We start from the raw sequence: 22685 nt of genomic DNA on the forward strand, positions 1-22685 counted from the left end.
AAGCTGGTGATAATGTAGTATAACAAGGGGGCCAAGTTCCAGACCCAGGAAGCGGCATAAGTCAGCAGCTTTGGTCATTTGGATTTGGTTTTATAGTTAAGAGGAGAAGGAGACTACTGGGACAATTGATGCTGGTTAGCTGGACATAAGAAATTAGTGGTGATTAAGAAATGACCAGCATCACTCTGGGAAGTGTTTTCTAAGAGCACAAAGAAGCTGTGTTCCAAAGATACCCAAGGTTGTACCTCATGCTGCAGCTGTAGTTGGTAATGTATAAGAGTCACCTAGGTGGTACTGGTTTTGAAGGCATAAAGGGGTCATGGGGAGCGCTGAGGCTTGGCACTGTGAGAGGCCATGGAGAGCCACTGGTGAAGGTGCAGCCTTAGTTAACAGTTGACAGACCAGGATTGAAGAGGTCATGCAAAGGATTTGAGGCTTAGCATTGTGAAGAGAGCCGATGAGAGGCTATTGGTGAAGCCTTGTTTTAGCTGAAGCCTCCAGTGTATTGGACACGTCAGTACCATGGAATGATCATCAAGAACAGCAGCAGCAGTGTAGTGGATCAACCTGAGCTTAGAGTATTACAGAAGGCAGAGCTGGAGAAGTGACACCAGCTCTTTGGAGGAGCCTAGAAGATCATGTGTGAATTCCAGACATTGAAACAAGAAGCTGTAACATTGAAGTTTCCTTGGAGACTTCAAGATGTTCGAGATGACAGATCCATGGGCTATCTGATGAGGAAAGCTGCTATCAGGGAGTGGAACCAGACCAGGAGAAATAAGTTTGTTATAGTCAACAAAGATTAAAAAGGAGTTGGAGATCTGAAGACCACTTTGACATCAGACAGGGAGATGTAGAGTTTGGACTTTGTCCAGATGGTTTTCTGTCTTGCTTTGGGAATTGCAGTTAAGTGATTGGATAAATCTCTGAAGAGACCTTGAACTTTACAGTTTTAACATTGTTGAGACTGCTATAGACTATGGGAACTTTTTGAAGTCGGACTGAATGTATTTTTTATTATGCTATGTTTAGGTATGGCCCCCATAGACTCATGTGTTTGAATAAGCTTATGGAGGCCAGGAAGTGAAATGTCATGATTGGAGTATGCTTGGCCTTTTAGAGGGTGTGGTCATGTTAGAGTGGTATGGGCTTTAAGACCCTCATCCTAGCTGCCTTGAAGTCAATATTATGCTAGCAGCCTTCAGATGAACATGTAGAACTCTCAGCTCCTCATGTACCATGCCTGCCTGGATGCTGCCATGTTCTTATCTTGGTGATAATGGACTGAACCTCTGACCTGTAAGCCAGCCCCAGTTAAATGTTGTCCTTATTAGAGTTGCCTTGGTCATGGTGTCTGTTTATCACAGTAAAACCCTAAGACAGGCATGTTCTGTGGATCTTTGATGTTCTTGAAGACTATCTAAATATATAGCATAACTGATTGTCAAATATTCATTACTCTTAGCTATTCACTATTTGAATACTCATGAAAACACTTGTTGTAATTAACTAAATTAGAATCTAATTAACCACGAGTTTCATTATGTGACTATTAACTTATATTACTTAATCATCCTAAACAGTTCATAAAAGCAGCTATTAAAAAGACTGGATCTAAGTCTTTGTATTCTTATATGAGTTGCATGGACATAATTCTTATCTAAGAATAGCAATATTAATTTTAAATTTTGTATCAATATACAAAATTTTATAACAATGAAAACCTTAAACCTGTTTACACACACACTTCTGTACCCATGTAAGAAATTAAAACTTTAAGTTTGTATCAAATATAAAGGTTTCTACCAATGTAAGATTATGCCTATATGATGCTTTGTTTAAGAGTAAATTTAATAGCCTATCTCCATTTCTCTATTTCTATCATTTCTGTACTATTGCTATATTCCTCCTTTCCTTTCCACTTCCTTCTCATTTAGTTAAGAAGCAGGGATAGAGAAGAGGAAAGGAAAGGTAGAAATCCCTGCTTCTAAGCTGTCTAGTTTCCTTCCTATCCAAAGTCAAAACATTTGATAAGTTATCCCTTAAAATGACAATATATCTATTATAAAATAGACAGAATCATCTACTCCAACCTAAGCGACTGGGACAATCATCTTATTTTGTTTGCTTCTAGCTGAATTGGGGCAAAAAATTCCCTGCTTGGAGAATTCCAAAGGGGAACAGGAAAATTGGTTTTGTGAAAGGAGGGTTACCTGGCATCATTTGCCTTCCAGCCTCTATATGTTGAAAAAGTTTATGGCTTAGCTGAAGTCCTGACTGAAACAGTCTGAAAGGCTGGATGGGTGAGCTAGCTGTCCTGGAAATGTCCGAGAAGCAAGTCTTTAGAGGAAACAGTTGAAGTAGAATCAAGCAAGGAGCTGGAATTGACGGTCACAGAAACTCGGCATCCCAGAGTGTGAATCTTGTCAGGGCTGTCTTTCTCCTCTTCCATTCTTCAATGTACAAACCTTAAAAGCAACATGTCACTCTGTAAAGACATTCATATGGAACAGGTAGGGTGCACAGATCAGCTAAGGAAGATCAATAAAGAAAGACTGCCTTTCTTCAGAGGTTAGTTTGACCACATAATCAAACTACAATATAAATTTCATTCATGCCATCTTAAAGGCAGGTATATCACAATAAGCCATGAGAATTTTGAACCCGAAGTGTTATTGGCTGTATATAGACATGTAAGTCTCAGCTGGTCTCAGAGTTGTCTCTGTGTACAGAAACATATACATTACCTATCTTATCGATCACCTTCTTGTCTGTAGCCAAGATCTTCAGGTCTGTAGCCTTTGTCATGTTTTATTTTTTATCAACTTGAAAGGAACCCATACATGGTGACATGCACTTGGAACAGTACTGCTGGGTTGGTGGGGGTTGCTGACAGTGAGACCCTGTGTAAGCAAAGGAACCAAGATGGAAGGCTCCTGAGAAATGACAGCGAAGGTTGACCTCTGGCCTCTACATGTCTACATATGCACCTGTGTACCACAAACACATGAACACATGGAGTTGCTAACTAGTATGGTTGACTTTGAACTGTGCTTGTAGTTTCCTTTCTTTTATTTATCCAATAAGCTTCCCCCACAATATTGTGGGGGTTATTGCTTTTTTGAAAAAGGAAAGGGGGGAGGGAGAGGAAGGAACCCATAGCTCCCCCCTCCCCGTGGAAATATAGACATAACCCCTCCCCCAGCACGTTACATTTCTTGCTTTTCATTTTGATGTTAGAATCCTTAAGATGAATAGGCTGTCCTAGTTCAGCAGTTTTCCTCACAGTGTAATGCATTTCAGCTGCCATAGTTGTTTTGTTCAGTAGCATTTACATTTTTAAGGTTAGTAAAACACTATAATCTATTTCTGACGGTGGTTGTTGCTCCCTTTTGTCTGTTAAGCATCTCTTAGAGTACAGTTAGATCTCCCTACAGTCTCCTGCCCTGTAGGATTATGTGATATGCCTGAAACATTATATTAAATATGTAAAAACTTGTTTTATCCCATTAGACACATATGTCAGACCATTGTCTGTTTTAATTTGTATGAGTAATAATGGCCATAACTTCTAACAAATGTGTAATTACAGAATCAGCCTTCTCTGAAGCTAAGGCAGTTGTCTATTGAAATTTTGATGTGTGTCTATTGTATGATGTATATATCTTAGTTTACCAAACTCTGTAAAATGGAACACATCCATTTGTCAAATTTTATTTTTGGGGATACCTTTAGGGTTACTTCCTATTTTAGTCATGGTTTTTATTCCTGCACAAAACATCATGACCAAGAAGCAAGTTAGGGAGGAAAGGGTTTATTCAGCTTACACTTCCACATTGCTGTTCATCACCAAAGGAAGTCAGGACTGGAACTCAAGCAGGTCAGGAAGCAGGAGTTGATGCAGAGACCATGGAGGGATGTTGCTTACTGACTTGCTTCCCCTGGCTTGCTCAGCTTGCTTTCTTATAGAAACTAGGTCTACCAGCCCAGGGATGGCTCCACCCACAATGGGCTGGGCCCTCCCGCCTTGATCACTAGTTGAGAAAATGCCTTACAGCTGGATCTCATGGAGGCATTTTCTCAGCTGAGGCTCCTTTCTCTGTGATAACTCCAGCCGGTGTCAGGTTGACACAAAACCAGCCAGTACCGTTCTTGTAGGTAATGGAGTTTGGTTATATAATGAACAAGTAGGGCATTGCCTCATAGTTTCCTTGGCTTGTTGTCAAGTGATAGAGAATTCTTTCTTTAAACCTTTGTTGTTAACATGGTATTTTAAAATGGAATTTCGAAGCCTCTAGTGGACATGTCTGTGGTGCGTTTCCTGTGGTGCATTTTCTCTATCATGGTTGATGTGGAAGGCCCTGCTCACCATGGGCAGTGCCACCAATGGTCTTGAGTGCAACAGGAAGGCAGGGGGAGAAGGCCATGAGGAGCAAACCAATAAGCAGTGCTCCCCCATTCTTCGAGTCATTTCTGTCTCCAGGTTCCTGCCCTGACTTCCTTTGGTGATGGACTCTACAAGCTATAAGAGTAAATTAACCTTTTCCTCTCTGGATTGCGTTTGGTCATGTTTGTTGCCATAGCAACAGAAACAAACTGAGACAGGCCCCATGACCAGGGCTTTCTTTTTCTTGGAGGTTGTTGTGGTTTTGGTGTTTGTTGGTAGCTGAGTGTTATTGGATGTTAGCTCAGATTCACAGCTTCAGGAGAAAGGTAGCCTTCTACCTCTCTTTTTTACAAAGACTCTAAGGAAGCAGCTTCCCAAGGCAGAGGGACCAGTGGTATAGCTAGGTTTTGATCTGCGAGGAGCCCATGCTTCTGGCCATGACTCTTAATATCCTCCTGCAGAGTCACCAACAATCCATTCTAGCCTCTTTGGGGTTGCCCTACTGAACGATCCAATTTATCTCCACATTTTGTATACACTTTTCCTTTAAGAACTGCTTTTCTTGTCTCCTCCCCAGCAGTCTCTTGCCCACAGGAATCCCCATTTCCAAGATGGTTACGGCACCCAGGAGGTGACTATCCGACCAATGGCTTTCCATATATTCGCCTCCCTAAACAAAAGCTTCTGAGAATCAGGAACTTCCTGTTTTGTTTCGTGTTGTTCTCCATGTCTTCCCTCTAAAGTGTCTGGAATATGGCAGATGCAGTTAGCTTTTGGCCGGGAACAAGCGGTTGCTGACACTTAACTCCCTCACTTGACCATTAGCCTCTTGTGTTGCCCCAGGTTACGGCTCTCCTTCCCCTGGATGAGAATGGATTTCAACAATTGTCTTTATAATATTGCTGAACACCTGGGCAGTGAAGAACTGGCTGCCCTCAAGTTCCTGTGCTTGGACCACATCCCACAGAAGAAGCAGGAATCCATCAACGATGTCCTGGTGCTGTTTCAGAGGCTGCAGGAAAAGGAGATGATAGAGGAAGGCAATCTGTCTTTCCTGAGGGAGCTGCTCTACCTCATCAGTCGCTGGGACCTGCTGAACAACTTCCTAGACAGCAGCCGGGAGGAGATGGAGAAGGAGCTGCGGGTTCCAGGCAAAGCCCAGGTTTCTGCCTACAGGTGGGTAGAAAAGGCTGTGGTGGGTGGGTGGGGACTGGGAAGTGTGGCCTGAAGGGACATGCCTTTGCGGCACGTGGGAAGTGACTTGTGAGACTGTGGACTAAGTGAAGACATTTAGGGGCTAAGTACATAATCCAGAGAAAAAACCGTGAAAGCCATAAACTAATGTGTCTTTCATGCAGCATGCTGCAGAGGGGACTTGCGAGGAGGAGAAGGGATCCGGCTGCAGGATGCCGAGGCCAGCGTAGGGGAAATGATTCAACAACCTTGCTGTTGCTGTGGTGAAATACCATGACCGAAAGCAATTTATAGAAGAGATTATGTTGGGTTACAGTTCGAGAGGGCAAATAATGACAGAGATAACATGGCAGCAAGCAGGCACAGTGGCAGGACCAGGAAGCTGAGAATTCACATCTGCCATACACACAGGAAACAGAAAGTGTGAACCACAAGTAGGGTGAGGCCAAACCTCTCAGTCTGTCCCCCGGTGATGTGTTTTCTCCTGCAAGGCCCTGCATTCTAAAAGCTCCATGACCTCTCCTGACAGCCTGGGGACCAAGTGTTCAACTACATAAGCCTATGAAGGACACTTTTCATTCAAACCACCACAATGTGTCATTTGAAATTTTCATTTTTCAAAGTGAAACATTACCTTCTGGTATGCTAATAGATTTTTTTAAAATTTATTATTTTTTTATTTTTATTTTTTACTTTATGACATGGGCAGTTTGCATGCAGGCTTCCTGCAGAAGCCAGAAGAAGGCATTAAGTCACCTAGACATGGAGTTACGGACAGTTGTGAGCTGCCGTGTGGGTGTTGGGAATTGGACATGTGTTCTTGGAAGAGTCGTCAGAGCTTTGTGTGTTTGTTTGGTTTGGCTTTTTGTTGTTTTTTCATTATTTATTTATATTTATTTTACATCCTGATCAAAGCCCCCCCCCCTTTTCTCCTCCCAGTCCCACCCACCCTCCTACTGCCCTTCTCCCTCCCCCACCTGGCACATTAAGCAGGACTAAGTGCATCCCTTATCAGTGAGATGACGCAACCAGCTAGAGGAAAGGAATCCAAAGGCAAGCAACAGTCATAGACAGGCACCTCCCCCACCCCTCTGTGCCGGACCAAGCTGAACATATGCTACATATGTGTGTGTGGGCCTGCATGTCAGAGGCCTCACAAGGAGATCTCTGGTCTGGCTAGGTGTGCGGGTTCAGGTGAAGGCGAGAGAGAGTTCGCGCAGAAGCGGGAAAGACTTCTGCTGCTGCCTCCAAGCTGGTGTTGCCCTGCCTCCTTATCCTCTGCCACAGGACGTTGGGCGGGGCTGAGCCATCAGAACACTGACTAGCCGGCAAGGGGTGCAGGGGAGCTTCGGGCTGTGATTTCGGGAGAGCAGATCTCTCCCCCCAAGCAGGGGTATTACGGCTCTTATGCCAGAAGCTCTCAGATGATGGAGTAATTCCTGCACACCTTTAATCCTTCTGGATAGGCTTCTTATATACAGTTTTGGGATGGGTCAGGGTCTGGCAACAGGCACTTCCTATTGGCTTGGCCTGAGAGTTTGGGAATACCTCATCTACATATTTGGGGGTTTGGTCCTGCTTCTGCATGACTTGTGTGTATGTCTTGAACCTACATGTTATGTCCTCACCTGTGGAGGAGGGACTTGGGGTGTCAAACCTCTCTACAGGAGGATTGTGGGAGGTGCTATAGCTACATGAGAGGGGCCTAATCTCCTGGGAGACCAGGAAGCTTCTTACCATCCCTCAGGCTCCCCAGGGCTTCGACCTTTCTTGACTGGGAATCAGGATACCTTTCACCACCCACAGCCCCACATGTGTAGGGGGCCTAGGTCTAGCCCACATGCTCTTTGGTTGGTGGTTCAGTCTCTGTGAGCCCCCATGGGTTCAGGTTAGTTGACTCTGTAGTTCTTGTGGTGTCCTTGGCGCATCCAGCTACCTCAGTCCTTTTCCCTACTCTCCACAAACTCCCGAGCTCTGCCTGATGTTTGGCTGTGCGTCTCTGAATCCATTTCCATCAGTTGCTGGGTGAACCATCTCAGAAGACAGCTATGCTAGGCTCCTGTCTGCAAGCAGGGTTTCAAATAAATATTCTAGTTTTCTTCCTCTTCTTTCTTGCTAAAGAAAGTTAAAACACCAGTCTGGGAACACTAAGGAGAATAGACAAGGATCCCAGCAGGCTATGAGGTAGCCACTCCCACCAGCTAAGAAGAACTGGACTCTGGGAAAAAAACACCAAAGCATTGTTGCCCTTTCCCCAAGTAAACTTAGTAACTTTATAAGTAGCCACACATTTATACATGTTCTTGCATTTGATGTAACAAACTGTAACATTCAGGATTGTGGGTAATGATGACTTCTAAGAGAGTCTAGTCTACTCCAGAAAAGGAACCACCCAGACTGGCCCTGGGCTGAGCAAGGGGAGGGGCAATGGAGAAGTCTAGAGGTGTGCTCTCTTTTGGGTTTTTCAAGAGGTGTTTTCTCACCTCTTGAAATAAACCAGAAATACTTTGAGTTACTGGTGCCACATGTGAATTCTCAGAAATTTAAAAATGGAGACTGCAGGCTTGGATTGACCAGAAGGCAGATGCACACATTGGTGGCTCACACTTAAAGTCACAGAAAGGTTCCATATGCACGCACAAGTGGGTGGGAAGGTTGTCACTGCAGGAGGCAGCGAGGCTCTAATCATGGACAAGAGCATCTTGCCCTACCTTCAAGGCCACCTCCTATAGACAGGCAGGACTTCCAGTGGAGGGATGGGGACACCAGCCCACCCACAAAATTGTGCCCTGCCTACAAGATGTGCTTGTAGTCTGGGGCCCCTGCACTTAAACATTGCACCTTACAAATCTCAGGTTAATGGAAGTTAAAAAAAAAAAAAAAAAGCATGAGCCAGGCTATTAGGGACTTGGGAAGTTTATAAAAAGACTGTTGCCATATGTGAGTTCTTTCTGGGGGGAGGGGGTGAATGAAGGTTCAGTGAAAGAAGGGAGCCCTGAGGACACCCTGGCAATGTGGTGTGACTGCAGGTGGGCAGGGGATGCATCCAACATGACATAAGGAATGTTTGGTGGGGAGAACACAGAGCAGCTGGTTGTGTTGAGAGCCTTTGGTGTTGGCAAGTGTGAAAGGAGGTGTGTGTGTGTGTGTGTGTGTGTGTGTGTTCAGAGTTTCTTTTATTCTAGAACCAAATATTCAGCCTTCTTCCTGAAGAAAATTGCTGAGAGAACACGCACCAGTGCTTAGAAGAGTCAGCTTTGAGTGCACTGTGGAGAGTATAATTTCCCCAAATCCTTGCACCTGGATCTTGATTTTATTGACATAGGAGTGGCAAGATTCCTTTAGTTAAAGTTAGTCAGAATACAAAGGTGGAGGGACTTCTCTCAAGTGGGTTGGTTGGACCTGACTCTGTAGACTTCCGTTGCTGCAGCCTCCTCCTGAACCTCACCAGTCAGGAAGAATTGGCTATTTTAAGGCCCTGGGAACGAGGCCCGCTGTAACCGTGTAGTGGTGGGAAATGATCTAAGGTGTCTAGAGTTTCTAAAGTGTCTCTGTTTCCTGCCACAGGGTCATGCTCTTTAAGCTCTCGGAAGAAATGGACGAGTCGGATTTGAAATCTTTCAAGTTCCTTTTGAACAATGAGATCCCCAAATATAAGCTGCAAGATAACTTGGTAAGACCTAGTCTTCTGAAGATGGGTCTCCACCAGCGTTTCTGAGACCAGAGAGCACTGCTAACCATAGACTGTATTCAAATGGTTGTGTTGCTGTTGTTTGGAGACATGGTAAATCCAAACTTGCTGTGCAGCCAACGTTGACCTTAAACTTCTTGTCCCCCTGCCTTTACCTCCCGGGTGTTGGGATTTCAGACATGTGCCACCCCTCCTGGTTTCTGTGGTTCCAGGATGTTGAACTCAGCATTTTCTGCATAGTAGGCAAGCACACTGCCCACTGAGATATCCCCCGGGTTCTCACAGGAAGAAAGTGGTTAGACAGAAACAGTAGTTATGACTCTAGTGCCTCTGCACAGTGAAGAGCTCCTGCTTAGCCACAGAGCAGAGCCAGGGGCCTGAGAGAACAAGGTGTGCTGTTCCACAGCACATGGGACCGAGCAGGGGCCGGGTCACATTTCCCCACTTCTGCTGCTCTTGAAGCACATCAGGTTTGTTTGTTTCTTGTCCCCTCCCCCGCCCCTGTGTGCATTATTTGTCGTTACAAGTAGCTTGTATGATGTGTGTGTCTGTGCCTACCTGTTGTGTGTATTGTGGGTGTTTCTTGTTTATTTGTGTGGTGGGTATCTGAGTGTGTGTACCCCTGTGTGGCTTCTCTGTTGGTCTGAGTCTATATGTGTGTGGTACCTGTGTGTGTGTGTGTGGAGGGGTTCTCTTATTCTGTGAATCAGTAAGTCTTTGCATGCTCTGTGGTATATGGTCTAAACTGGATGTTTGCTTTGTCCAAACATATCTCTGTACATTTGTTTAGGGTACACACAAAAACATAGGTGTGTGACATCTCTCTGTGTTTGGTGCACTTGACTCTACATGTATTAACTGAAGTTTAGAGGTAGATAAGATTCCAGGGACAATACCGGGGTATAATGCAGTCTCCAGGACTGTCCCAGAGATGAAGCCATTTTCACACTGAGAACAAGGCCTGGGGACTGGGTGATACCTGGCATGGTTTCTTTATCTTTCCATCTTTTAAAATACTTTTAGGTTTCTTGATTACTGTCAGCTGTGGCAGATCAGCATGAGCTAGGAAGTGGAAGGGAAATCTACTTTGGTAATAAGGCCGATCGAGCCCTTAGATTGGAAGAGGCAGAGACTAAACTAAACAAAACCCCTAATCCCAAAGCCCGTGCACCCCGAACGATCGTGCTTCCGCTCTCCTCCCCAGAGCCGGCTTGATATTTTCGTAGAAATGGAGAAGAGGACCATCCTGTCGGAAGGTAACTTGGACAACCTAAAATCAATCTGCAGCAAGGTCAACAGGAGCCTGCTGGGGAAGATTGAAGATTACGAGCGAGCAAGCGCAGGTAGCTAGCCAACAGCGGTGGAGCCGGCAAAGCCCTCGGAGAAACGGCTGTTTCTGATCGAGTTCTTCTCTTTCAATTCAGAGAGAAGAATGAGTCTTGAAGGAGGGGAAGAGTTGCCCATTCCAGTTATGGATGGTAATGCCTGCACACACACGCCTTAGATTCGGAGCTGCTTGATTTCCGACTTCCCCTTGCCTTATTCCCACCACCTCTGCCACACCCTGATTAAGATGAAAGCTCAGTGGCTGCCCGTCACCTCTGCAGCTCTCTGAAAGCCCTGTGGAAACATGTGAAGTGAACTCACAGTTACTCTTTAAGAGGGTCTTAACTCTGCTCTGGTCTTTGTTTTGGAAGAAAGTTGTGGGGAGCTAGACTCGAATTACTGTCTTGAACATTGTTTTGTTTAGTTTGTTTTGTTGAGACAGGGTCTTTCTACATAGTCCTGGTTGTCTTGGAACTCTCTCTGGAGACCAGGCTGGCCTTGCAATCACAGAAATCTACCTGCCTCTGTCTCAAGCGTTGGGAGGGATACCTGACTTTCTTCATCAAGTTTCTCTGCTCTGTGAGAGACCCCTCGGCCAAATGTGCATAGTCCTTTTTGTCTCCTGTTTAGTCCAGGCTCCCGGGTACACATACTCCTTTTCGTGCCTGCCTCACCCTGGGATGCTCAAGCCAAGTTGCCTATCTCATCCCCGTCTTCTGCTTTCTTACCCAGGAAACTAGACAGAACAAACAGAGGTGTTCCTTTAATGTTCTGTTGTTTGAGACAGGGTGTCACAGCATCCTGTTACTGCGAAGACACACCATGACCACAGCAATGCTTACAAAAGCAAACATTCAACTGGGCCTGGCTTACAGTTTCAGAGGCCCAGTCTACTATTGCCATGGTGAGGCGTAGCAGTGCAGGCAGACATGGTGCTGGATATGGAGAGAGTTCTACATCTTGATCCTAAGGCAGCAAGGAAACTGTGCCACTGGGCATGGCTTGGGCATATATGAGCTCTCAAGGCCCACCTCCACAGTGACACACTTCCTCCAATAAGGCCACACCTCCTAATAGTGCCACTCTCCGTGGGCCACGCATTCAAACACATGAGTGTATATGGACCATACCTATTCAAACCACCACACAGGGTCTCCCTATGTAGCTAGCTAGTCTGGGACTTGCTATGGAGAACAGGCTGGTTTCCAACCCATAGAGATCTATCTGCCTCTGCCTTCCAAGGGCTGGGGTTAAAGGTGCATGAAACAACACCTGGCTCTTTCAATTTTCAAATTTATTTTATTTATTTCTCAACTATGTGTATGTGTCAAGATGTGTGTACATGAATGTGGGTCCTCATAAAGGCTGGAAGAGGGCATCAAATCTCTATGTGGGTGCTGGGGACCAAATTTGCATGAGCACCTTTCTAGCCCCCTCCAATTTTGATTAATCTAATATTCTGATTATAAAAATTTTATATACTCCTTTGGGGGCAATTTTTAAATTCAGAGAAAATTAAAACACCATCACTACTCTGACACTGTTAATTTTGATAACACCTCTCTTACGTTTTCACGATTGCTTTTGCTGAGTAATACATTTTGGATCACTCTATTTTAAATGTATGTGTACATATGTGTGGTTGAGTGCATTTACGCACGAGTCTGAATACATCAGAAGAGGAATCTGAATACATCAGATTCCCTGGAACTGGAGTTACAGATGGTTGTAAGCCACCATGTGGGTGTTGGGAATCTCTGCACAAATGCTAAGCTCTCAACGGCTGTGCTATCTTTCCAGCCCCGAGGACCACCCTCCTTTATAGATGGAGCCTGAGTAAGGGAGTCAGTTCTTCCGTCCACCCATGCCGGTACCTTCAGTAGGTTTGACTCAGCGACTCATCCTGAACTCGTGCTTTTATCAATAACTGCCTAACAAAGGAGGCAATTTGCACTTGGTTTTCAGAGGCATGCTTTGTGCCCTTTGTGCAAGACTGATGTATCTGCGCTATGTTCAAGACAGTTTCAATGTTTATTTTTAGAATCCTGTAGGTGTCAGTGAAATGTTTTAGTAGGTAAAAGGTGCTTGCCACATGGGCCAGGCGATCTGAGTCTGATCTCTGTAACACATGTAAGAAGGAGGAAGGGATCCAATCTGCAGTCCTCTGCGCGCGCGCGCGCGCGCACACACACACACACGCACACGTGTGCCATAGCATGAGAGCGCCCTACATCAATACACACACACACACACCGGAACACACACATTCACATACATGCACATGTATGTGCATGTGCTTGCATCCTGGAAAGTGTTTTAAGGTCCTTAGGTTGTTGTGTTATTTTTTCTTTTTAAAACCAAGAAACCTTTGCAAAAAACCTCTCATTCTGGATTTTGTTTTGTTTTGTTTTTGATTGCTTGCAGAGATGTGCTCCAAAATGCATCAACTGTGCGACTCGCCAAGAGAACAAGACAGTGAGCCACAGGTAGGTTTATCTCCTCCCTCTCCTTGCATTGGCATTCCTGTTTCTTGGTTTTGTTGGTTCCTTTTCAGCTGCCAGAAAAGCCAATAAGGGGCAGAGCCTTTTGGAAAATTTGATAACTCTGGAGGAAAAATAAACTACAAAAGAACCAGTTAAAGATAACCTCTCCAGTTTTTTTTTTTTTTTTTGTATTACATTATTTATCACTGTTTTGTTTGTAGTTTGAGACAGTGTCTCCTGTAGCTCAGATTGGCTTTGAAACCATTGTGTAGCTGAGGAATCTCTCCTATACTTCCCAGGTGCTAGGATCATGGGCACAGGCCATCACACTGGGCTGTAATTTTATTAAAAGGTCAAAGGCAGAGGCACAGGGTTGTTGAAGGAAAGAGTGTTATATGGCTTTTAGCAGCTGTGTTAACTAAAAATGGTCATATGGGGCATGGGGGGGGGCTGCTTCAGGAGGAGTTTCTCCGGCAGATCTTCTCTTTTAGCCTGACACCACGAGGAGCTTTCTCCTTTGTGTTAGGCAGCAAGTAAGATCTCAGCATGTTTTAGTTTTTGTCTCGGTGAAGCATGTAGAGAGATTTCCCTCCTGGACGTAGCTTCCATTTATAGTCTTCAGTCATTCATTAGCTATAGCTCAGCCTATGAGCCTCCATGTGGTATGAAGCACAGGAAATGCTACTCGCTTTGAATAGAATTTGTGGTAGGCCTTTGTTGGTCTGGAAATCAAAGATTACTTACTCCATGGGCGGCTATGAAGCGTACTGGTACTTTACAGCATCGTCCTCACCAGACAAAGAAGATAGCATGTTATTACTATCTTAGTAGCTGTTAATGTTACAGTAAAATTGATTATTTATTTATTATGAATAAATTTGCCAAATATGAGTTGGAAAACTTAGGATAATAACAAATATTGAATAGGCTTTGTGCTTAATAGAGTACTATATGTCATAGAAAACATACTGGAAGGTGAAGGATTTGTACAATACGAAGAGAAACTCAAGTGTGTTACAAATATATTGAGCTACTATGAGATTAGTGACTTGCCCAGAGTTTTCAAGCCATAGAAGCTGCCATTTGTCTTCCTAGCCTTGGGACCTTTTCTTTAGGAGATAGCAGAAGTTTCCACCTAAATGCTGAAAAATCTCAGCCTGAAGCAGCCCTAAGAAAATAACCAGAATGTTATTTTATGTGTCTACACTGTTGCTGTCCTTAGATACACCAGAAGAGGGCATTGGATCCCATTACAGATGGTTGTGAGCCACCATGCGTGGTTGCTGGGAATTGAACTCAGGACCTCTGGAAGACCAGTCAGTGCTCTAACCACTGGGCCATCTCTCCAGCCCCCATCCTCTGGATTTTACTGTCAGGATTCAGTAAGCACAACTTGCCAAGCTCCTTGCTCACCACCCATCATGGAGTTCCTCTGCACTGGGTTAAGGCATCAGTTTTAACCATCCACAGACTGCACTATGTTCTGCGTGAAGGGCAGGCCCTCAACTGTTCTCCAAGATGAGCTGAGTAGACCACAAAAAGATTCCCAAGGTCATGGAGGGACATCTCAAGACATCACCACTGAGTGAACTGCAAGTCATAAAAACTCTAGTTCCAACAGATGGCATCTGGCCTGAAGCTCTTCTATATGATCAGGGACAGCTATGATGTACACAGAGGGTATTCAGCGAGCCAGGCCGACTTACTTTGCAGCTCATGAGAAGCTGTAAGGGGCGGAGCAGAAAGTTGGCTTTCAGGGAAATGGCCCCGGATCTGACAGGAGCTCAGGAAGGAGCCTCTGCTTCCCAGTGAGGCTGCAGAGCAGTCCAGCCTCTTCCTGGGCACTTCTTACATAGCTGGTGTCTGAGCTGCTGCACCAGCTCCTGGTCTGGGCTTTTGTTTTCCAGAGTTCAGACAAAGTTTATCCAATGAAGAACAAACCTCGGGGATACTGTCTGATCTTCAACAATAATAATTTCAGCAAGGCGCGGGAGAACATACCCAAACTCCGCAAGCTGAAGGACAGGAAAGGGACAAACTACGATAAAGGTAAGGTGGGGTCCGAAGGAGAAGCATGAGGAAATTTTACTCTATGGACCTTTCTTTAGCCGAAAAGGAGAGAACAGTGATCATACTTAAAGAGCCCTATATTTTGAGAAAATATATTTATAATTCAAGAAGATGTATTAAGCATATTTTTCATTAATTTGTTTATTCACTTTACATTTCAATCACGTGCCTTCTCTCCGAGTCCCACCCTCCTACCTCTCTTCTCCCGTTCCCTGACCCTTCTCCTCAGAGAAGCCTCCATCTCCGCCCTGCCCCCATCCTCCCAACCTGCCCTAGCACATCAAGTCTCATCCGGACTAAGTGTATCCTTTCCCACTGAGGCTGAGTTATACTCCACTGTGTAAATGAACCACATTTTCTTTATCTATTCTTCGGTTGAGGGACATCTGGGTTGTTTCTGGCTACCATGACTAAAGCTGCTATGATTTCAGGTCTGAGTCTTCTTTTTCTGGAGCGTCTGCAATCCAATGCTTGCTGTGGTGGGGGAGCTGGGTTCTGATGTTGCCAGGTTGTCTTGGTTCCCATTGCTTAAGTTCTTTTGTTTTCCTCTTGCCATCTTGTTGTCAGTGATTGGTACCTGTCTCTCCCATGGACCTGAGGGCCCATGGGTTCAGGAAGAAAACTGCTTCTGAGCGTTTGGCTTTTGGTGGGCTAGGAGTGAGTTCTGGTAGCAGTGACTCAGCTCTGTCTTTGTGGGCTCAGATGTGGGAGCTCTTGTGAGGCTGTTCTGATAGCTCAGCCCTTTCTCTAGGCCACAACGGACCTTTTTCCTGATAGCACAGTACTTTCTGCCCTCTGAGGATTCCTGATGTGCTCTCCCTGGGCCTATGTGCCAGACTCCCCTCTGGTCCAGGTGTAAGAGGGTCTGTAGAGTTGGACTTCAAGCACTGCCTTTCCTGGGCAAATCCTGGCTCCCACTGACAAGGGCCTGTGCCTTACTGTGGGCCTGTGTGTCTAGACTTTGAGCCAGGGCTTTTCAGGAAGATCCTGATTCCCTGTGCCAGAGTTCTGGCTCCACTGAACTGGAGGGCCGTGTTTTCTGCATGCTCCGCTTAGCCCTCTCTGTGCTTTGGTCACTCTCAGCGCAGTCTCACCAGGCCTGTGTCCCTGGATCTCTGCTGTTCCAGGTGCCAAAGGGCCCGAGTCAGGTGCTATGAACATAGTTGAGCAAGTGTCCTTGTGGTGTGGTGGAACATCCTTTGTGTGTATGCTCAGTAGTGGTATAGCTGGGTCTTCAGATAAAATTATTCCCAATTTTCTGAGAAACAATCAAGTTGACTTCCAAAGTGGTTATAGAAGTTTCCACTCCCACTAGCAATAGAGGAGTGTTTCCTTCCTCCACATCTTTGCCATCATGTGCTGGTCCCTTGAGGTTTTTTTTATCTTAGCCATTCCAAAGGGTCATTTTGATTTGCATTTCCCTGATAACTAAAAATGTTGAGCATTTATTTAAGTGCTTATTGACCATTAGAGAGTCCTCTATTGAGAATTCTATGTTTATCTCTGAATCCCATTTTAATTGGGTTATTTGGTTTGTTGTTTAATTTCTTGAGTTCTTTATGTATTTTGGATATGTATTGGATACAGGGCTGGTAAAGGTCTTTCCAGTCTATAGGCTGCCATTTTTGTCCTGTTGACAAATATTGCTTGTTTGTCCTTTTGCCTTAGAGAGGCTTTTGTTTCATGAGGTCCCGTTTATTAATTGTTGATCCTGGAGCCTGAGCTGGTGGTGTTCTTTCTGATCAGGAAGTTGTCTGCTTACCAAAGCATCCAAGACCGCTTTCTCTCCTATTCAATCTAATAGAAGATCTGGTTTTATAGGTACATCTGATTTTATGTTGAGGTCTTTTAATCCACTTAGACTTGAATTTTGTGCAGGCTGATAAATCTGGATCTATTTGCATTTTTTTACATGCAGACATCCCATTAGACCAGCACCATTTGTTGACGGGGTTTTCATTTCTCCATTGTATTGTTTTGGCTTCTTTGTCCAAAATCAAGCATCTGTAAATGTGTGGCTTTATTTCTGGGTCTTTGATTCAATTACAATGATCAGATTGTCTGTTTTTATACAAATACTATGTGATTTTTATTACAATTGCTCTGTAGTACAGCTTGAGGTCAGAGATAGTGATACCTCCAGAAGTTCTTTCCTTGTTTAGGATTGTTTTGGCTATTGTGAGGGGTTTTTTGTTTGGTTTGGTTTTGTTTTTTTCCATATGAAGTTGAGAAATGCTCTTTTAAGGTCTGTAAAGAATTGTGTTGGAATTTTGATGAAAAAAATGCATTGGATTTGCAGATTGCTTTTGGCAAGATGGCCATCTTTACTAAGTTAATCCTACCAATCCATGACCATGGGAGATCTTCCCATCTTCTAATATTGTCTTCAATTCTTTCTTCAGAGACTTGATGTTCTTGTCATATGGGTCTTTCACTTGCTTGGTTAGAGTTGCACCAAAACATTTTATATTATTTGTGGCTATTGTAAGTGTTATCTCCCTAACTTCTTTCTCAGCCCATTTTTCATTTGTGCAAATGAGGGCTAGTAATTTCTTTTTAGCTAATTTTGTATCCAGGTACTTTGGGGTGTTTATCAACTTTAAGAATTTTCTGATAGAATTTTGGGGGTCACTTATGTATACTATCATATCATCTGTGAATAGCGATACTTTGACTTTTCTCTTTCCAATTTGTATCCCCTTGATCTCCCTGTCTTACTGTTCTAGATAGGACTTCAAGTACTATGTTGATAGATATGAAGAGAGTAGATAGCCTTGTTTTGTTCCTAATTTTAGTGGAATTACTTTAAGTTTCTCTTTATTTAATTTAAATTTGGGTTGGCTATGGCTTGCTGTAAATTGCCTTTATTATGCTGAGGTATGCACCTTGTATTCCTTTTATTATGAGAGGTGTTGGATTTAGTCAAGGCCTTTTCAACACCTAATGGATGATCATGTGGTTTTATTTTTTCTTTCAGTTTGTTTATATGGCAGATTCCATTGATGGATTTTCAAATGTTGAGCCATCACTGAATCCTTGGGATGAAGCCTACTTAATCATAGTAGATAATCTTTCTGATGTTTTCTTGGATTTGCTTTGCCAGTATTTTATTGCGTTTTTTTTGTTTTGTTTTGTTTTGTTTTTAAATCAATATTCACAAGGGAAAATGGTCTGAAATTCTCTTCCTTTGTTGAGTCTTTGCATGGTTTCTGTATTGGGGTGACTGTGGCCACATAAAATGAATTTGACAATACTTCTGTTTTTATTTTGTGGAATAATTTGAAGAGTACTAACATTACCTCTTCTTTGAAAGTCTAGGAGAATTCTGTGCTAAAACAATTTGGCTCTGGGCTTTCTTTGGTTCTATTTCCTTAGGAGTTATAGGACTACTCAAATTCTTTAGCTGATCTTGATTTGACTTTGGTTAAGTAGAATCTATCCAGAAAATTGTCCATGTCCTTTAAATTTCTCAATTTTGTGGAGCACAGGCTTTTAAAGTAAGACATAATGATTTTTTGAATTTCCTCAGCGTCTGCTGTTATGTCCCCCTTTTCCTTTCTGAGTTTGTTAATGTAGCTACTGTTTCTCTGCCTTTTAGTTAGTTTAGTTAAGGGTTTTTTCTATCTTGTTGATTTTCTCAAGGAACCAGCTTTTGGTGTTGTTGATTCTTTGTGTAGTTCTCTTTGCTTCTAATTTATTGATTTTAGCTCTAAGTTTAATTTTTCCTGCTGTCTACTCCTCTTGGGCATGTTTGCTTCTTTTTGTTCTAGAGGTTTTAGGTGTGCTTTTGAATTGCTAGTATGAAATCTCTCAAATTTCTTTATGAAGGCACTCATTGCTATGAAGTTTCCTCTTAGCACTGCTTTCATTGGGTCCCATATGTTTTGTTAAGTTTTGCCTTCATTTTTCCTGAATTCTAGAAAGTATTTCTTCCATGACCCAGTTATCATTGAGAGTTGTTCTGTTTCCATGAGTTTGCAGTCTTTCTGTTGTTGTTGAAGTCAACTTTAATCTATGGTGGTCTGATAAGATATAAAGCATTGTCTCAATTTTGTTGTATTTGTTGTATTTGTTTCAACTTACTTTGTGACCAACTATATGGTCAATTTTGGAAATGTTCCATAAGGTACTGAGAAGGAGGTATATTCTTTTGTGTTTATATGAAATTTTCTGTAGATATGTAAGGCCCATTTGATTCATAATAAATGTCAGTTTCATTATTTCTCTGTTTTCATTTCTGTCTCTATGATCTGTCCATTGGTGAGAGAAGGTGTTGAAGTTTCCCACTATTATGTGGGTTTTGGTATGTGATTTAAGCTTTAGTAAAGTTTCTTTTATGAGTGTGGGTGTTTTTTAATTTGGGGTATAGATGTTCAGAATTGAGGCATCATCTTGGTTAATTTTTCCTTTGATAAGGATAAAGTGTCCTTCCCTATCTCTTTTGATTACTTTTGATTGAAAGTCTATTTTATTAGACATGAGGATGGCTACCCCAGCTTACTTCTTGGGTCTGTATGTGTGGAAAAGCCTTTTCCAGCCCTTTACTCTGAGGTATCGTCTACCTTTGTTGATGAGGTGTGTTTCTTTTATGCAGTAGAATAATGGATCCTGTTTTCATATCCATTCTGTTGACCTGTCTCTTTTTTATTAGGGAGTTGAATCTATTGATATTGAGAGATATTGATGACCAGTGATTGTTATTTCCTGTTATTTTGACGTTGGTGGTGTTAATCTCTCTCTCTCTCTCTCTCTCTCTCTCTGTGTGTGTGTGTGTGTGTGTGTGTGTGTGTGTGTGTGTGTGTGTCCCTTCTTTTGGTTTTGCTGGTGTGATATTATTTCATGTTTTCATGGGTATAATTAATCTTTTTGGGTTGGAATTTTCCTTCTAGTAAGGCTGAATTTGTGAATAGATATTGTTTAAACTTCATTTTGTCATAGAATATTTTGTTTTCTCCATTGATGGTGATTAAAGGTTTTTCTGGGTATAGTAGTCTAGGATAACATCTGTGGTCTCTTATGATCTGCAAGACAACTTCCATACCCTTCTGGCTTTTAAGAGTCTCTGTTGAGAAGTCAGGTTTAATTCTGATAGGTCTGCCTTTGTATGTTACATATCATTTTTCACTCGCAGCCTTTAATATTCTTTTGTTTCATCATTTAGTATCTTCATTATTATGTGGAGGGAGGATTTTCTTTTTTGGTCCAATATATTTGGTGTTCTGCAAGCTTCTTGTTTGTTTATAGCCATCTCTTTCTTTAGGTTGAGGAAGTTGTCCTGTTTGACTTTTATTGAAATTTTTTCTGGGCCTTGAAGCTGGGAATCTTTTCCTTCTTCTAGTACTGTTATTTTTGGTTTAGATTCTGTCTTCCTTCTCTTGTATTCTTTTGGCTGTAGTTCCTCTTCTCTTCCTTAGATTTTCCATTTCCAAGATTCCCTGTTTGCCTTTTCTTTATTGCTTCTATTTTCAAGTCTTGAACATTTTTATTCATTTCTTTCACCTGTTTGATTGTATTTTTGTATTGGTTGTTCTTTCTTGTATTTCTTGTATTTTTTATTGTATTTTCTTATATTTCTTCATTTCCTCTTTAAACCTTTATCATCTTTCTAAGACTGGATTTAAGGACTTTTTCCTATGCTTTGGCTGTGCTGGGCTATACAGGGCTTGCTGTGGCACAACAGCCGGGCTCTGGTTGCTCCACATTGCCCCTGCTCTTGTTGGTTCTGTTCTTATATTGGCTTTTAGCCATATCGTTGTCCCTGGGCTGTGACCTGCATTTGAGTTTGTGTGGCTTCCTATACTTACGTTTTTGTATTAGTGCTGCTCTATTACTTCTTGTGACACACAGCTGTTCCTACTTTGCAGTTGTCCACCTTCCACTTTCCAAACTTTCTACAGAACCAGAGCTCTCAGAGACTTGCCAGAGTTCTTCAGACCTGAATCAATCTTCCACATTTCAGTTTTATTTTCATGCTAATTCTGTTTTTATTTCATTTTATTCGATTTTGTTCAGTTTTGTTCTATTTCTAATGCTGGAGCAGCTCCTAACCGGTGGTGTGTATTTAGCTTCAATGGAGCGAAACCAAACAGGCTACTCAGGGACTAGGAGAATAGGAATGGACAAAACAGCTGATAAGAGGTCTGAGGAGTCTTCTTGGCAGTAAAGAAGGAGAGATAATGTATAGACAGAACGGAGGAAGCTGCAGTTTGATTGTAGAAGAGCCCCACCCAAAGCAAATCTGTTTACTCCATACAACCCTGGAATGACGCAGGAATGAAAGTACAAAGTTTAGGGGAGGCAATGAGCTGCCAAGGCTCCAGAAGACACAGTGAGCCCCAGACTTGTTGCCTAGAGATTCTACTCCACCCTCATAAAATGTAACCAGAGAGGGGTTGGTAAGGTCCTCAGTGGTTAAGCGCACTGACTGTTCTTTTTTCCAGGGATCCTGAGTTCAATTCCCAGCAACCACACTGTAGCTTACAACCATCTATAAGGGAATCTGACGCCATTTTCTGACCTTCGGATGTATATGGAACATTCATTCGTTAAATTAAAAAATATTTTAAAATGTAACCTGAGAAATTTTAGGTTAGGGATTCCAGGCCCACCAGAAGAAGCAGTGTACCATTATCTTGAAAAGAGAGAGCAAACAAAGTTCAATGCACTCGATGCAAGAAGGCAGATTTCTTTTTTTTTTTTTTTTTTAATATTCATTCATGTAATATATATATAAACACACTGTAGCTGTCTTCAGACACACCAGAAGAGGGCATCATCAGATCCTGTTGCAGATGGTTGTGAGCCACCATGTGATTGCTGGGAATTGAACTCAGGAGCTCTAGAAGAGCAGTCAGTGCTTTCAACCGCTGAGCCATCTCTCAAGTCCCATAGAAGTCAGATTTCTAACCCAAGTTGTTTCCAAAATACTGGCAGTAGCTATAGATTGTCACCTACAGATAAGGAGACGGGGACCACCTGGTGACCGGGCATCCCCGCTAACATTGTTCTGCAGTGGCCGCCAGCTAGCAGAGGCCACTCCCAGATGAAGCTTTCTGTCAATATTTTAGTCGGCCAGTCAGTTAATATTGAAGAAAAGATATGCAAACCAGAAAAAAACCCACACTGAAAATACAAACTAACATATTGCACAGAAAGGCTGTCAAAAAGCTGTATTGAATATTTCTCACATAGATTAGTAGGTTAGTAAAATGGTGGGTAGAGACACAGAATAGATGAAATCATTAAAAGATAAGTGTCTAGGAATGCCGGGCTGGGCAGATGACTGTTTAAGTTAGGCTCTGGTTCTTCCTCCCAGCCCAGGCTCCCAGAAATAAGACTCAGACTCAAAATATTTTTACAAATGCCTTGGTTATATAGCTCGGCTCTTCTCTGACTAGATACAACTTAAAACATCCCATGTATTCCAGCCTGCATCCTGCCACATGACTGGCTACCTGTGCTCAGGTACCATGTGTCTGTCTGGCTACATCTTCTCTGTAAATCTCCCTGGCTTCCTTCTCACCCAGAATGCTTT

The 22685-nt window shown here is 42.9% G+C and overlaps 1 protein-coding gene across 1 annotated transcript in view; it reads left to right on the forward strand.

Moving 5' to 3' along the window:
* Window positions 1–22685, forward strand: part of CASP8 (caspase 8) — a 46489-nt gene that overhangs the window by 20031 nt on the left and 3773 nt on the right. Inside the window, exons 2-7 of the mRNA XM_080933212.1 lie at window positions 5231–5563; window positions 9149–9254; window positions 10477–10615; window positions 10697–10750; window positions 13023–13084; window positions 14989–15130. Coding sequence (XP_080789338.1) covers window positions 5253–5563; window positions 9149–9254; window positions 10477–10615; window positions 10697–10750; window positions 13023–13084; window positions 14989–15130 — 814 coding nt within the window. The 5' untranslated portion in view covers window positions 5231–5252. The remainder of the gene's footprint in view (window positions 1–5230; window positions 5564–9148; window positions 9255–10476; window positions 10616–10696; window positions 10751–13022; window positions 13085–14988; window positions 15131–22685) is intronic.

The sequence above is a fragment of the Micromys minutus genome (assembly GCF_963924665.1).
Source record: "Micromys minutus genome assembly, chromosome: 19".
NCBI classification, from domain to species: Eukaryota; Metazoa; Chordata; class Mammalia; order Rodentia; family Muridae; genus Micromys; species Micromys minutus.